At 40.0% G+C, this 16,949-nt stretch overlaps 2 protein-coding genes across 2 annotated transcripts; one reads left to right on the top strand and one right to left on the bottom strand.

Moving 5' to 3' along the window:
- The first annotated feature begins 5,522 nt into the window (after positions 1-5,522).
- Positions 5,523-7,347, top strand: LOC139930106 (interleukin-8-like). Its single transcript, XM_071923198.2, has 4 exons — positions 5,523-5,804; positions 6,051-6,183; positions 6,318-6,404; positions 6,812-7,347. The coding sequence occupies exons 1-4, from the start codon at positions 5,753-5,755 to the stop codon at positions 6,822-6,824; spliced, it is 285 nt and encodes a 94-aa protein (XP_071779299.1). The 5' UTR covers positions 5,523-5,752; the 3' UTR covers positions 6,825-7,347.
- Positions 7,348-10,237: 2,890 nt separating this feature from the next.
- On the bottom strand, positions 10,238-14,405 carry LOC139930105 (thioredoxin-like). Its single transcript, XM_071923197.2, has 5 exons — positions 14,277-14,405; positions 12,729-12,833; positions 11,106-11,165; positions 10,879-10,944; positions 10,238-10,703 (listed from the first exon to the last, which is right to left on the bottom strand). Exons 1-5 carry the CDS (start codon positions 14,298-14,300, stop codon positions 10,641-10,643), a joined length of 318 nt encoding a protein of 105 aa, XP_071779298.1. The 5' UTR covers positions 14,301-14,405; the 3' UTR covers positions 10,238-10,640.
- Between the last annotated feature and the right edge of the window lie 2,544 nt (positions 14,406-16,949).

The following is a 16,949-nucleotide window of genomic DNA, read 5'->3' on the forward strand; positions in this document are numbered from 1 at the left end:
GATAACTGACAACAAACACAAACCAATCGGTTGGATGACGAGAAATGACGTCAGTGAATCAGTCGTGGATAGGCTTGCGTCCAGACCAAGCAGCCAATACCACAGGTGAATTTTGAAACCAATAAGGAAGTGTTGGCAGTGGCAATTCCTCTAACATCCGCTAGGGGCCAGCTCCAAAAAGACTCCAAACCCGGCCCAACTCCATGCAAGTCAATGGGACCACAACCCAACTTCTCACTCAAAATATAAAGTCAATACATTTTTTCGACAAGAGGTTATGGTCTCAATAGCTAATTTCACTCCTTCTAATATGTATCCATATGGCGATTTTCAAAATAATTGTGTCATTAACAGGATATAATGAATGTAAAACGGGGTAGTTTTCCTAGTGATTGACAGGTTGCCGATTACAGGCCAATAGCAGGTGGCGCTGCGGCTCTGTGGACGAACCTCAGCCTCGCTTTGGCTGCACTGGCTCCATAAAATGTCAACATGGCAGCGATCGCTTCAAAACGGCCCTTCAGAAACCTATGGGTGACGTCACACTCACTACGTCCATCTTATTTTACAGTCTATGGTCCAGACCCCGAATCGCCTGCCAAATTCAAAAAGTGCTTAAGACTGCGATTCATGGGGGCTGCACACCAGGCAAGTCAAAGTCACAACATGGCAAATCAATATCACATACCGTCATTTCTCAGTAACAGGAGCTGCCGTTTCACTCATCAAAGTTCATCAAGGTGAATGTGTGTACCAAAGACTAAAAGATAATTCATAAACAACTAGCTAACTACATAAGTAAAATGGTTTTTGAATGTGCACTAAAACCCATAGAGATTTTAAAGTGCTCCTTTGATATTTAGAGAGAGAGAGAGCGAGAGACAGAGAGCACGTGGTATCAGTGTTTTGCTTTTGTCTGCGTTCCAACCACTTGTACACACTGCCAGTTTAAATGGTGCAGCTATAGTAAATTAACACGAACAATCATAGCAAAGACAAAGTCTTGATATTATAAACCAGATATACCTATCCTTGATCAAAAAGTGCATTATTGCAGGCAGGCAAACGATGACACAAATGATCAAGTCATGCATTGCCGGCTCAGACGTTTAGCATTCCTGGAGCAACAGTGGGCCTGATGACAGAAACCCAGTGTATTCATGGGACTGGGATGACGCAAGCTCAACATGCTCAAACACATCTGACCGATGACACCGCCAGTTCAGCCGCTCTCACAAAGCAGAAGGAAGTGTGTTGTAACTCTTAAACGTTCTGGTGGTTGGTCGTCATTTAGACAACTTAATTGTTCAGTTCTTGCACGACTTGAAATGAACAATAGATGATGGGTGAACGATTTTGACAGGAAACAAAAGTCAAAGAAGAGCATTGAAATCTCAGACGGACTGCAAGAGGGGAGATCTAGTCTAGAATCTATGTCACTCTGTTTCTTCTTTTTCCATAGGTTTTCCAGAAATACAAAAAGGAAGTGAATATGAAGTGGTGAACCTTCTTGGAAAGGACCTAATTTGAAATATTCACCAAGAATTTTAACTATCACTCGTGAGATAGGTGTGGAAAATAACATAACAGGCAACATCTGACTAACAGAAAACTGGAAATGTGATCATCCTTACTTCTCGGTCTTCCCCCAAATTTTGTACTAATGTCAGAGGATCTTTTGAATGCCCACAATGTAGTGTCTTGCAATGGAAAATGCAAGATTTCATTTTGCATAGTGGGTTCAATAGGTGGACCAGAGATCCTGCTAATTCTTCCACACACACATGCACACACACACACACACACACACACACACACACACACACAGTACTGTAAAGAGAAAACAAGGCTACGAACCTGTAGGTAGGCCTGTTATGTCTCTCAACATGCTATTTTTGTTTTGTCGTGTTTTATTTAGTTTGCATCATTTTGTTTTGCGACTGAATGTTGAGTCCTTTGAGACATGCTTTTGTGATTAATGGCTATAGAAGTAAACATGACTTGACCCAATGCAGGAAATCAATCACAAAGGAAGTATGATGAAATCTCCCTTGACAGTATGATGCATACATGTTTGCATATTCTAAAACTTCCACTGACCACAGGCAAAACCTTCAGGGTTGCAGAATACAAGAGTGTAGAGTAAACATTATCAGCCCTGTATCATTATCATGTTTTCTCATTGAGTATCATGACTTCAGGTTTTCTATTCTATTCTATTCTATTCTATTCTAGTAGAGCTGAGCTGAGCTGAGTTGAGTTGGGTATAGTATGGTATATTATATGATACGGTATAGTATAGTATAGTATAGTATAGTATAGTATAGAAGTTGCTTTGTTATTTATTATTGCATTCTGCCAGATAAATAACACTATATCACTGCCTCTTCCTATATCATAAACTGCAATGCTTACACATCTCAACCATGATTTACCAGACAATATTAAAGATATATGTTTACAAAAGGATGCAATATGAGTAACCAGTTAAACTCTTGTCCATGGAAAAAGATTTCCCCTTGGAATATTCCATGATTCAAAACAATATAAACATTCCACTGTGACCAGTGCCATCAAAACGTCGGTAAAAATTACAATTCATACTATGTGTTTTAAGTAACATCTTTTGTAACAACACAGTCCACAGTTGCCACAGCCACATTGCTACATTATGTCCGGCTATGAGATGTGGGGAAAAGAGTGGACTACAAAAGAAGGCTGAGCAGGCCAGTATTCTACAAAGTAAAGACAAGAGGGGCGTCCTTGAACATGATGCAAAAAATGTTTTACTGTGAGTATAGCTGAAACACCGCGGTTTTACCAAGTGTGATACATCTTACTCGAGGCAGAGCCTGAGAAAGACCATTGTGGTTGACGCACATCATGTGTTTGTTCTGAGAACTCTAAGTTTATCCTGTGCTAAGTGAGATGTATGAAACTTGGCAAAACCAATAAACAAACAAAAACATTTTTTGCATCATATTTCATCTCTAGTTGGCAATCAACAAGTAAAGAAAACAGGAACATTCTGTGCCTGTTTTCTTTACTTGTTGATTGCCAACTATGAGATGTGCAAATTAATACATAATTCAATTAATAAATTTGATTTTTTTTTTTATGTAGATGAAAATAATTATGAAAGTCATCTGAAATGGGAAGACGGGAATATTTGAGAGCAAGTTCAGTATAATCAGTCTAGGTTCAGCTACAGATATTAGATTCTATACAGGTACCTGTATGTGAGAACAGGTGGATATTACCTTTCCTTTTTGGCACACACCCAGTCAGGGAGATATGAGTAAACATGAGTGGCCACAGAGATATATCTACAGGTGTGATGAATCACGTGTAACTTCCTGCTTCACCTGTGACTTGCTCACATGCTCACATAAATACAAACGTGCAAATACAAAACACACCCAGACTCTCAGGCTAACAGATATACATACACTCTCTCTCTATCTCACACATACACACACACACAGAACACAACATAATACACACAGATACTGTAAACGCGGGTTGAGTTAATGAGGAAGAGAAGAAAGGAGCTGGGAAAATCAAGAATGAATCATTAGCTTTGTCATCGCCCACACTGGCTCCTTTCCTTTTTTCTCCTTTGAGGTTGAATGGTAAACTGATAGGCACACTACTTGAGCCTACAGAATGAGTACTAGTCTTGTGATATGCATACAATAACAAACAATGAGTTTCAGTAAGAACCGGGATTGGACTCGACACCTGTTTGATTTCTACCAGCATTTACGCATCAGATGAAAGCAGAAGTGCATTAAAAGTTGGTGATGTTTCTGATATACAACATGTGGAAAGGAGGAACTGCCAAGGCATGACTCTGAGCTCCTGGGAATTTCTGTAAATGCCAGGAAGTGTTTATTTGACTTTGCAAATAGCTGGAGGGGGGCTGAAAATAAGCAAGCCTTTTTTCCACATCTTTGAGTCGGGGGCTGGAGGGTTTCTGGGTCGCCCTGCATGCGGGACTTTGAAATCTACCTGTGTGTGTGTGTAAGAGAATCTTCCTGACGTCAAGCGCCGTGCCTGGGCAAGTTCGTTGGTTTGTCATAAACTCACTGCATAGTTCAGATGGCTGCCAAACATACAGTATATTAGCAATGACTGTAATGAATTCCTAGTAGTAAACTTATTCATGTTCTTGTTCTATATGCATTTCATACCCAGAAAAGAATCAATATGTTATCCTAACTTGTCTCATTTTTTTTTGACAAGATTTGTTCTGAAGAAAAATAGAAGTGGGGTTGCTCAGTGCTGTAGCAAAGCTTTGTTGAAGTGATAAATTAAGCAATAAATTACACTTGATGATAGAATACAACATGCAATATGAGATGAAGGCGATAAATCCACTTAAAGCAATATTCCACTTAGTTTTAACATGGGAGTTATTTGGCACTTGACCACCATGAAAACCAGAATATAAACTATTCACCAAGATAGCATAATTTCGCCAAATAGCATTTTTATTGATAGACAGAACATAATGGAGGGATACATGCCTCTGCTGTGTTCTCTTCTATCAATAAAAATGCTATTTGGCAAAATTATGCTATAAATGTGAAAAATACGACCAAACGTCAGTTGAAAATCATAGTGTCTGTGATCTGCTGTTGAATCTGTTCACAAACATGTTAAATGTGAGTTTTCAGTCTATTTTCATGGCCTCATTCAAATGAATTGGAAGTAAAAATATGAACTCTACAAACTCGTCCAGCTGCATCTGATCTTGGTGATTAGCTTATATTCTGGTTTCCATGGCGGTCAAGTGCCAAATAAACCGATCAAAACTAAGTGGAATATTGCTTTAAGATGCTCTGTGACAAAGCACATGAAATGTTTGGAACAATATTCACACTATTGTGAATCACAATATTTCAACTAACTTATCATAAGTTGAGTAACTTCTGAATAATTGCTGAGAAAAATTCGCAAGTATGCACATGCCTTCCCTGCTTTGAACACTGGATATTACAGTGCCCAGTGTGTGACTCTGCTAGACTGTGACTGTGCAGGAAACTTCTACCAACAATGCATGAATGCATGAATCCTGCAAATCAAAGCAAACATTTCAAAATTTCACATAGGCATGCTGATTGGCCCTTGAAGTGTAAAGTGCTGCAGAGGAACAGTAATCTCATTAACATGCAACATAATTGGTCTACTGTTTCTCTTTCACATTCACCAATTTACAGATAGCAACAAAATGAATTCTGTTAAAAGAAAAAATACACAAAAAGGAGAAACAAGTTGTTTAGGAATCATCATGTGAAAGTTTTGAAAAGGCAACAAGAGGTTTGCTCCTGTCAGTATAATTACCATAACTCAAACATTAACTGCCTTGCACTAATAAAAGAATGATATCTTGTTTCCTGTGGAGTGGTGTTTAATCCATCACCAGAATTCACTTCCTTATATCCCATGGATGTCGCAACAGCCACCAGACTACTTCACTCTTTATAAGCCGCCTCCTCACACAAAGAGCAATGCATCAGAGGAAGTGTAAGAGAGAGGGAAACAGATAGAAAGAGAAGGCTAGCAGACCAGATTTACCTCAAGATTTACAGAAGAGCTGATTGACTTCATACTTTCGCAGGCTACTGGCATTCACCGGTCATTAAAATCAGACAGGCGGAAAGCAAGTGGATCAAAGCAAATTTTGCAGAGAGAATCTCATCTGCAGCCTTCAGGAGCGTGTTAGCGTGTGCTGTTATTCATTCCAGATATGTCTACCATCTCTGTTGTGGCACTCCTGGCTTTCCTGACCCTCACTGTGGGTGAGTCTCATCTGTTTTCTACAGTTGGAGAATGAACATCGTAGTCATAATCATCACTGTGGTTATACATCATTCTTTTCTAGGGAATTAACATGTCTTACTGCAGTCTCTTTGATGCCAACACACGCATATTGTGATTCGATAGTGTCAACATCAATATCGAACGCCCGTTTATTTTTTTTACGCCCGATTATGCTGACCTCGGTGGCATCTGACCTCTCCTGTGACCTTTCACCCCCCTCTCAGGGATGGGTCTTGGGGAGCAGGGAGTGAATCTGCGCTGCCGATGCATCAGCAAGGAGAAAAAGCCCATTGGTCGCTACATAGCGAAGTTGGAGGTGATCCCCACTAACTCCCACTGTGAGGAAACTGAGATCATGTAAGTTCAACCACCGCTCTGTTAACCTGTAAACAATCATTAACTGTGCCAGAGATGATTGGTTCTGGTGTAATATTAAATTAGAACTGGCAGCCCCGCCTCACTGTGTCTCTGGTCTGTCTTTGGTCCTGCAGTGCCACTCTTAAAGGGAACGGGTTGACGATTTGCCTGGACCCAAATGTTTCTTGGGTCAAAAAGGTCCTTGAGAAGAGAAAGGCTGGGTAAGTGCATCTTTCTTTTCAAATTCAGCTTTCCTAATTCAGACTGAGCTCAGAGCCTTCGAGGAAGCTGCTGCCTTCCAGTCGACACTCAGGGAACAAAAGTCCCCTGTGTGTGGGAGTGTGTCTCAGAGAGCTCACTCTGAATTAAATTATAGTTAAAATTGAAACACAGTAATAATCACATTCAATGTCAAGCCATTGTATTTAATTTTAAATTGTGCTTTGCAAATTACATTTTTGAATTTCATTCATTCAACAAAGTCATATTTTGAATTCAACAGGTTAATATGAGCATGACAAATTCTAATTCATGCAATTCAAATACAATCTCTGCTGGCACTGATCTCGTTCCATGTTGTGTGTGTATCAGATGACAATGCCTAAAACAAGGCTGTTTTTCTCTATAGGAAGAAACCTTGAGGAGGATACCTTCACAGATATGGCTCATATGTGAGATGGAAAGAAGTTGCTATAGTCAACTTTTTTGAGAGATTTCAGAGATTTCATCCAAAGTGAGCGGGTGGATTACATTGCACTGATGGAGCACTATTACAGAGTCTTGTTTTTCTTGATGGAGTTACAGCTTAATGCGGCAGCAGTGCTGCTCAGTGAGGAGAATCTTTAATGGAATCAGGAGGTTTGTGTTGGATCAACTAACCAAGTTTCCACTGTGGTGAGGGTCAGAGAGAGAGGACGGCATAGTGACACAGATTCATCCTTCTGATCCTTAAAAAAAATGTGAGACCTTTAAAAGTGTTTTATAAGCAACCTTGAAAATCATTGCACTGTTATAAAAATGTAAATGTTTCCATTCCTCCAAACATTGTAGTTTGACACATTACCTGTTGCTTTATTTACATTTTATTCATCGTAGAATTGCAATATATAATTAAATAAATGTATGAAATAATGTACTTCATGTGTACTTCTTGATAAAGGGATATATACATTTCTATTTACAAAAAATAAATAAATAAGAAAATGATTTTGATCTCACTTATTTAAATAACTTCATATCTGCCAATTCCTCTGTTAGCCTTTCTCTGCAAAAACAACAACAACAAAAAAATTGGTCCCAAGCAGGGGACAATATGCCAATATGACTGAAGATAACTTTTCGGAGAAGAAGAACAACAGCACGAAAATTATCCCATACTTTCTGCTTTCTGCTGTTTTCAGTGGCTGACTTATAAATACAATGGAAGTCTATGAGAGACTTGGTTATTATCATTCACATTCGGCCTTCCTTTCACCTGGGATGAACCTTTCTAGGAATGTTCCAAATAGGATTACTGAGGAGCTCAGCAAGTTTCGTAGTGATCGTCCAATCACAAGCCAAGTTCTAAGCTAAAATGTCATAGGCCACGCCCACCAGAAGTGATTTTGACCAAATTTTGGATTTCCATTATTACTTGTCCACTTAACATGTATATCAAATTTCATGAGATTTGCTACATCTGGTTGCGAGAAATACATTTTTCAAAATTTTGGGACCCCTTAGAAATTTTTAAAGTGTTTTTGAAACTTGGATGCACAGTCGATGAGTTATGGCCATTTTTCTGCTCAGCCACGTACCCTGTCAAGCTCGTTAGCTAATTGTGGCCACGTCATAAGCCGATCAGGGGGGTCTGATAGTGTGCTGTACAAATTATGGAGGAAAAAATCAAAAATTGAAAAAGAAGAGGCAATTTTTTGTGAAACGCAAAATCGCAGAAAATCCTGATTGTGCTCCTGATTAGGCTTGATCCAAAGAGTCTATGGAAAAGTTTCTAAGTTAAATGGTTCACAAGTTATTGGCCAAAATGTAAAGTTGCTTCTTACAGCGTCACTATCGGATTTGTGCAATTTTTGTTACCCGAAAACATTAAAAATTGTTGAAAAGTATAGGATAATATAGCACTAGATTATATTTTTTAAAAGGTTGTCTAGTATGGGCTGCTTTTTTCTTTCTTTGAATGTATATATTGTACACCAGAGTCTGTCCCTTCACCTGCAGGCTTTGAATCCCACCAGGACTCCGACCAATGTGAACTCTGCTGTTCACTGTCTTCAGACTTCCATGAGAAGCTATAGGGGTTGTGCAGTATTACATTAACTGTGGCTCGAGAGGTTGGGCAATAATTCAGTAATAATTGAATAAATCGGTAATAGGCTATAGGGGTTGTGTGGTCAGTGCAGTAGTTGCACAGTATGATGCGATGGGTTGCTTTGCATTCTTTTATTGCTATGTAATATGCATGTCAGAATGTATGTATTTTTTGAATGATGATGTACTGTATGTATGATTGTATGTATGATGTGAAGTATGTTGTATGGAACTGATGTTTTTATTAAATGCCACAGCAACAGGGTCCAACACAAATTTCCCCATGGGGACAATAAATGTAGCGTTATATCTTATCTTATCTTAGAAGCAAGGTCATGACTAATACACTGACGCAGACACACACACACACACGCCCATTTGCAGTACTAGCTTGTAAACAGTGACATTACCCGTACATATTAATAGCCTAATGATTGTTTACTTTTCTTGTAAAGATAGTTTTACATAGTTACTGGGAAATGGACATGGAAACTATCTTGCTCAACAAAGACATTTTGGCAAGGTCTTATGTGAACGTGTGCTATACTACCAGAAGATGGCAGTGTGGTGATATATAGCCGAAGCGCCACTATCGGCTCCAGTGTCACTATCTGCTGCTCTTGAACAGATCGTGTATTCCACATGGAAGACATCAGTATCATCTGAAGTGTCGCTTCTGGTAGAAAAATGCAAACAGCCGCTCTGCACCTGCGTGACATCCTTCTATACTGTCTTTATGATATTTGCAATGTAAACATAAAAAAAAAATACTTTCAGGGACACAAGGAAGAGGGGGTCTTATATTGTACTAAATTAGAAGTGGAGGGCCCAATGTCATGTTTTGTCAAGAGTCCTGGAGTCCCAAGCAGTGAGCCTGTCCCTGTATAGGTGTTTTATATCTGATCAAGAGTTTCCCCAACCATTTCTGAGCCTATGAAGGCAGCACCTAGGCTACCATACCTGTTCACCCTTATTTTAACTCTCTGCTATTGTGTTGCCATGATGTCATTAACCTTGGTAATCTCCCATATTTCAGAGGGATTCTCATATATACTGCGATCAAGCAAGGCCAGCTCCCCATATGATCAGAGCTATGGTGAGTCTCAGCCATAACCGTCTTTCTGGGTATGGTATGGGCCAATTTTGCTTTCTGGGGACTAACCCGCTTTGTTTCTGTTTACCATGTACATGTGCTGGCGGGTGAGAAACTATGACCACCTGATCAGGGTCGCTGCGCTTTCCCACATCAGAGCCTTGTTTTAGTCATATATATACACAGTATATTAAGTAAAATACCAAACATTTGCTAGTTATGGTGAATGTTGTAGTGAATTACAGGCTGTACAAACCTACAACAGTTTACCTTGGACATTTATGACTTTCCTAGGTAGTCAGAATCATTATCTTTATCACTTTATTACAGGCAGAACCACCTTAGAGATGCCACACATACGCTCAGTTTAATTAAACCCTGCTATTTAACCCTGTTGTCCATCTCTCTGCCCCACTCTTGACTGATCCTGATCCTCTTTGTGCAACCACTGCCTAATGACTTCAGGGTCTGATCTAGGCCCATAGAGTAGAGTTTATTATCTACCTCAACAGTATATAGCCCATATGACCTTGCTAATGGTTTTCTGATGCTTCAACTGGGTATCTCTACACATCTTCCCCAGTCCTACAACCTGAATATTGTTTATTAATAATACAGAGAGGAGGAAGAAAATAAATAAATGAACACCACAAATCAGGTTGTAGTTTTTATATCATGCTGTTGTTGTTGAACAATATCTGGACATGCCATCACTGAGGGAGTTTATATGGAGGATATGGGGGAGGTAGAAGAAGAGAGAGGAAGCGGATGAAAGGCATACTGGTATCGATTAGCATCCACTCTGTAGGGTTGGAAAGATACTAAGATATGACCTCGAGTAAGCAATATAGATGCCCAGCAGACTATAGTGGTGAAATCCCTTTAAGAGCCAGAAATGGATATGGATGATGATGATGGAAGACATTCTGTTGTTTGGTCCATTTAAGCATTTCTGATTAACACCCTCGCAAAGTCATGAAGTAGAGGGGGATACAGTGGGAGAGGTGTAGAGGAGTGGGGGTTGATGGTTATATAGCTGCCCATTCAACAATGCAGCTCATTTGAGGCTCTTCACCATCTGCTCTAGCTTGCTGTCATTTGCTCCTGAGAATTCCCCCACCTGTAAGGGAGAGAAAAAAAAAAGTAAATTTTTTTAATAGTAGCTGGCTGGGAACCGTCAAAACAGAAAGTGGCTTTCAGAAACAGGCTGGAATATAACTGGGTGTTCATGGGCTTGATGTGCCGGATGAGGCCAAAGTGATGCTAGTGCTACCACAGCATCTCAGAGCTCCTACCTTGTTTCCCTTCTTGTAGAACTGAAACGTTGGCATGCTCTGGATGTTGCATGCAGCAGCCACGTCCTGGTCAACACATTAACACACAGGTTACTCGTTATATACAGCTCACAAGGTATTACATGTAGCAGATGTTGTGTATCAAGTGTATGTGACCCACCATGGTCACATTACACAGGCTGCTAAAGCAATGCTGTTGTTACTAAATGGTTATGTGCATCACTCACCGCAGCATCATCCACATCAATCTTTAGGAAAACACAGTCTGTGTGTTCCTCTGACAGCGTCTGGGGGGGGGGGGGGGGGGGGAAGGGAAATCCATTAAACAAGTATCGCAGAGTAGTTCTAAAGGGAATGCATGATACTAGGGATGCAGTTAATGGACAAAGTAGAGGAGACAGAGAGAGGACGTTGTAGAGTTTGATGATAGGCAAGTAAGGGAATGATTTGGCTATTAAACTGTGTCTGAGCAGTAGGTACCAAAGCATGTCTGTCTTCATGTGAGACGATGTGTCCACGTGAATATGATTTACTGATTTCCAAATTCAAAGTCCTACCTTGCTAAATCAACAGAATTAACAAAAACTATTTAAGTGCTGCATCAGCAATCCAAGACCTGGAATATTTTACATTAAAAATCAAATGTGCAAAAAAACAAAAAAAAAGCCAATGAATTACAGATGAAAACTTGGACAAATTAAATATATCTGTAATATAATGCAGGGTAAATTGCAGGATAAATTGAATGTTACCTATACAGTTTTACACTCTCAAGATAATGTGCATGAGAGCCCTATTGAACATGTCAATTTCACCAAGGGAAAGCCTTAAAGGGTCCAGTGTAATAGAAGTCACATTTCCCCAATCTCATGGTACTGTTTAACAAAGGGCATTGTTGGAGCCATTTCATTTAATGAGCATATTGTAAATATTTTCTAAGTAGTTTTACTGGCTGAGACTGATACCGGCCTACACATGAGGTAACATACCTGTGGCATAGCTTATTTGAACCAGGTGAGCAACAAACAAAGAAGAAAGACACCGCAGAGAACAGTTTTTTCAACTGCACACTCCTAAGTTGCTGATTATCTTTTATTACCGTTTGTTGATTTAATACTTTGAACTCATTCTGAATAATTTTCTTTAACCTAGTTTGATTTGAACTTGACACGGGGCTGCGATAGATGTACACATTCACTCACATAGTATTCAAACATTCATTCACCACATCTGGACAATGAGACCTACAAGCAAACCCATCTCACCGTACGAAGGTAACCCACATATGCGTGTTGGAAGTCTCGTATGGCGTCTGACTGGCTTAATTTGAAGTGAACATAGAAAGCCAGAACAGGTGTGTTTATGCAAAGTTACCCAAATTATAACTGTTAGTGTAACTTTGAATACCGCCCTCTGGTTGGCAACAGACTTACACCCAGTGACCAGTTGTGTGAGCATGTACAAGTTTGGAGTGAAGAATAATGTGATAACAGTGATTAAGTGGGACTATATGAACAGCTACTATTTCAGTCAGTTCACTTACAGACCAAGTCATTTTGGGGTGCTATAAAGGTAATATATTAGAAATAAAAAAGGGGTAATTTTGGAGGCTGGGAGTGTCCTGAAATTCCAATGGGTGGGGAGTTTTTGTTCCAAAACAGAGGGCCTGAAAATGAGTTGCACCTTGGCACCTGGTGATGTTATCATTGAGTCAATGGTACTGATCAACAACCTTATCAAGCATCTGGCTGCAGATATATTATGGTCATTTTGAACTATGTGGCAGTAAAAATCTCACTTATTGGCCCTCCCAGACTTGGTGAGAGCACAGCTGTTGGTAGAAAACTTACTTTGAATTTAGGGGCAATCTTTTGGCAGGGCCCGCACCAGGAAGCTGTAAAATCCACCACCACCAGCTTGTCTCCTGCATCTGCCAGAGCCTTCTTAAAGTCCGCCTATGGAGGAGGGAGGAGAAATGAAAAACAACAAACCCAGTGTTGCAGTTCTATGCCCAGATTTAAGCAAAGACCACGTGTAACCAGCAAATGTTTGGTATTTTTACTTGATAAATGACTAAAACAATTAAAATTATAATTGATTAATTTTTTGACGAGTGACTAAATCGATTAATTGACTAACTGTTTCAGCACTAACTGCAACTGGTCATAACTTATAATTTTGTACAAGTCCTCCACTGACACCAATTAATTATGGACTTTCTGTGCCTCCTCCAGCCAGTCTGAATGGTTTCTCGTCAAGTAACGGTTATTGAGATGAGCGTTTTTGACTGTGAGATGCAGTGTTTCCATAGAGAGGCACAAAATCGAAAGTTGGTCTGTATACAAATGGGTCTAAATCGATCTCTAATGCGCCTGATGTGCGCATCACGTCATGTCTGTACTGTGGAGATGTACAGACAGCAGACCAGCAGCATAAAACTCAATCCACAGAGTCTCCCAGTGTGAAGACAAAAGTGAAATTTAACAATCCACAGTTAGTAACGGGGATTTACTCGCTGACGCACAAACTTTCGTCATCTTGTGGTATTTAAGTAACGTTAGTGGAATTAGGTAATTTCACCGTGTCGCAGTGCTTCTGCTTCAGCGCATAGAATTGAACACACGCGCCGTGGGTCTGTACAGGATCTGTGCTTGTTCCCTACCTGCACTACCTGACACTCAACCCCACGGACTCCAGTTCCATTACAATAAAAAGATTCAATTCAGCCTCAGCAGACCATTAGAGTTGTGTACTTTTCTTTCTTTGTGTGCAACACTGATATACAACTATAAATCTTTGTTAGGCTACATTCAGAAATGTTATTACACAACAAGTTTCAAAATATTTTTTATTTGGACTTGCCTTTTTTTTTCTACATCTACGCAGTACAAGTATTTAAAAAAATTGTGGACAAATGATTTCATCCAGTAAAAGCCACATTGATTCAATAACACCATGAAAGAGACGGGCACAATCAGACCAGACGTTGCCCTCATCCTGTCTTTAAGACCACACTGACATAACATTGCACAAAGCTGCACAACGCTTCCAGGAAGTATTGGCAAAATCTACATGACTCATACTGAAAGGGTTTCCAGTCAAACCCGTTTGCATAGTTTCCTTAAGGCTGAAAGACTGTTTCATTGTCCGCTACAATAAATGACCGAAAATCCTCTGCTTTAACGCTTAACGTTACAAGTTACAACGACGACGTGTAATAGTGAAACTTTGCGTTGCGTTAGCAAGAGAGCTAGCCATCAGCATCGAAAGTAAAGAGCTTTGAAAAAGTCTTTAACGTTACTCCTGAATGGAAACCCCTCTCCGTGGTGGCGGACAGGGCGACTTGCAGCCTTCCAAACGAACTATTTAGTTATCAGTGATGTCTACTAAAGTCTTACCTCGGTTTCAATAACTGTATACATGTTGTCTTGCTTTTCCCTGCCCTTCTTCACCGATATACAGCGAGGTCTGTGCAGCTCCTAGTCCGGGAGTGGGAGAATCAGCCCGCGTCAGCTGCACTGCTTTGGCTTCCGGTCACGTGACGAGCGGACACCGGCAGGGGCGGGGTGTGCTGCCGTGATCCAGTCTACGGACAAAGCAGCGGCAAATCCGCCCTGCACACGAGAACGAGAACATCACTGCCGCTCACTAGTTTCATACAGATAGTAGTAGTTTGTAGTAAGTGTTGTCACCGACTCTTTCTGTTGTCAGACAACTGGACAATCATGAAAAGTAACTTAACATTTAAAAAATCTATTTATTTATTTATAAATTTATTTCTATAAATTTCCCATTATTACAAAGATAAACTAGAAAATGTGCCCAGTAGAGAACGGACTAACAATGTCTGACAACACCCCACCAGGCTTCACCCAGAGACATTACAAAAACCGTAAGATGGCCCAGTGGTTCTTCCCAGAATCTGTTCTGAAATGCCCAAAAACGCACCTTTTTGTGGAAGACCACGCCCACCACCACTACCCCTTTTGGCCAATCGACATGAAAAGTTAATCAGTTCTTCCTTGGCCCATAACCAACCGTCATAACAAGTTTTGTGCAAATTCGTGCCTAACTTTTTGAGATATCAACCAAATATCCACATAACACAAAGGCTCAATGCAGTGTTGATAGCTGTCCCTATTGTCCTCTGAGTCTGGGTCAGTGTGTAACAGACCTGACCAAATAGTCTACTCAGCAGATGACAGTATCTGCTGTTTTGGTTGACTCATTCAATTTGGGAACATGTCTTCATTGTTTTGAGAGCTTGATTGCATTGTGTGCATGAAATTAACTGTTTTGTTAAACAGCGTGTTGGCAGTTGCATTACGGGTTTTGAAAACTCAGTATTAAGAAATGCTTGTAACCAACTGTGAAAACTGTAGAAATGGCATCGTCCTCTTATAAAAATTTGGCCGTGAATGTGAAGCTGAATATCCATGGCTTGTCACTGTGTGAGAGAATTAATACATGTCATTGTTATTGTGCTACACTTACTGATATTTAAAATGTAAAAACAATGTTCATAATGTAAATTAGCACAATGGCTTAGGTGTTGTAGCCTACTGTAATTCTCAGCAGCTCAGGCAAGATATTTTAATTGGGGGTGAGGAGCTACTTTAACAAGTCATCCCATGAAAGAAACGGGTTTGATCCCTGTTTTGTGTAGTTTGGCCCAATTAAGAAAACATACGCCCGCCGGCCACTTTATTAGGTACACCTGCTGCTATACCTGCCGATTAATTGGTGCAAGTGAAGAAAAAAGGACTAGAGTATGTTTATCTATGCTTTCTAATTTGGGCTTTCATTGTTAGTGGGGACAGCAGACAATTTTAAGGTAGGTTTGTATTCTAAAAATGACAACAAAAAAATGAGGAATTGTTCAAATCTAAACTACATAGAGAACACTGTAAAATGAACGTGAGGAATGGAGCCTACATTGACACTCGTTACAGGCAAGCTCAGAATGGCACAGCTAATAACCTTAAATACAAGTTCTTTAATACAGTACAAGGAAGCCCGGGAATCCCCAGCCCAGCCCTGCAGTACAAGGAAGTCCACAAAACCCCAGCCCAGCCCTGCAGTACAATGAAGTCCACAAAACCCCAGCCCAGCCCTGCAGTACAAGGAAGCCCAGGGACCCCCAGACCCCCAGGCAGTAGGAGCCCCAGGAACCAGGGGAGATGGTTCCTGGGCCATGCTCAACCGCATACTGACGGTACTTGAAGAGATGAAGCAGACACAACAGATCCAGCGTCCTGAAGGTGCACGGGGATAGGGGTGTACCTGCATGTTAATTCTGAGGCTGCTTTGCAGACAGCGAATAGGGTTCCTGAATTTGTGCTGCCATGAAATGTCTTCTCACTCAGAAATAATTTTGCAGTGTGCTCTTTGACTTTGACATTTTACAAGTGAGTCAGTGCAGTAGTGAAAAACAACTCAGAAACATTTAAAAAATATATTTTCTTTCATTGACTTTGAGAAAGTTATTCGTGCCTTATCATTGTCGGCCATTGCCCCATTCATTGTCCATTGAACAGCCCAAAAGTTAAGGTAGTTTAACTATCATTGGAGAGAGACTTTGAAAAGAGAAAAGAGAGTTCATATGTGATTAATTGATTCTCAACTCTGGTCCTGGGGACCAAGACTACTGCTGATTTTCTATTCCATCAGACACTTAAATTAATTTGGTTTTCCGGGTCTAAACAAGTTCCTCAGCATGGTTAGTGGCATTAGAATAACTGCATTGTTCACTTGAGGCCAAGCCTTTGTGCTAGTGAGGTGCAAACTTTTTTTATGTAGTAGGCACCCACATGTTCTACAACAAATGTCTTTCTCTCAAGCAATTCACTTAAACACTGAGAAAATAAAACCTAAATAGATGTGTTTTAGAATTATCCATTATGTTTTAAAAGGGCCAGGATGTTGATTTATGGCAATTCAAAGATTTATTTGCTTACCTTTTTGAAACTTTAATATTTATTAAAATAAATCTTTGATAACTTTTGATAACTTTGAAAAGACTTTGATCATTATTGCCTTCAAGTTATTCTCCTACTTACATTTGAGGTTAA

This window comes from Centroberyx gerrardi, chromosome 3, assembly GCF_048128805.1.
Source record: "Centroberyx gerrardi isolate f3 chromosome 3, fCenGer3.hap1.cur.20231027, whole genome shotgun sequence".
Lineage (NCBI taxonomy): Eukaryota > Metazoa > Chordata > Actinopteri > Beryciformes > Berycidae > Centroberyx > Centroberyx gerrardi.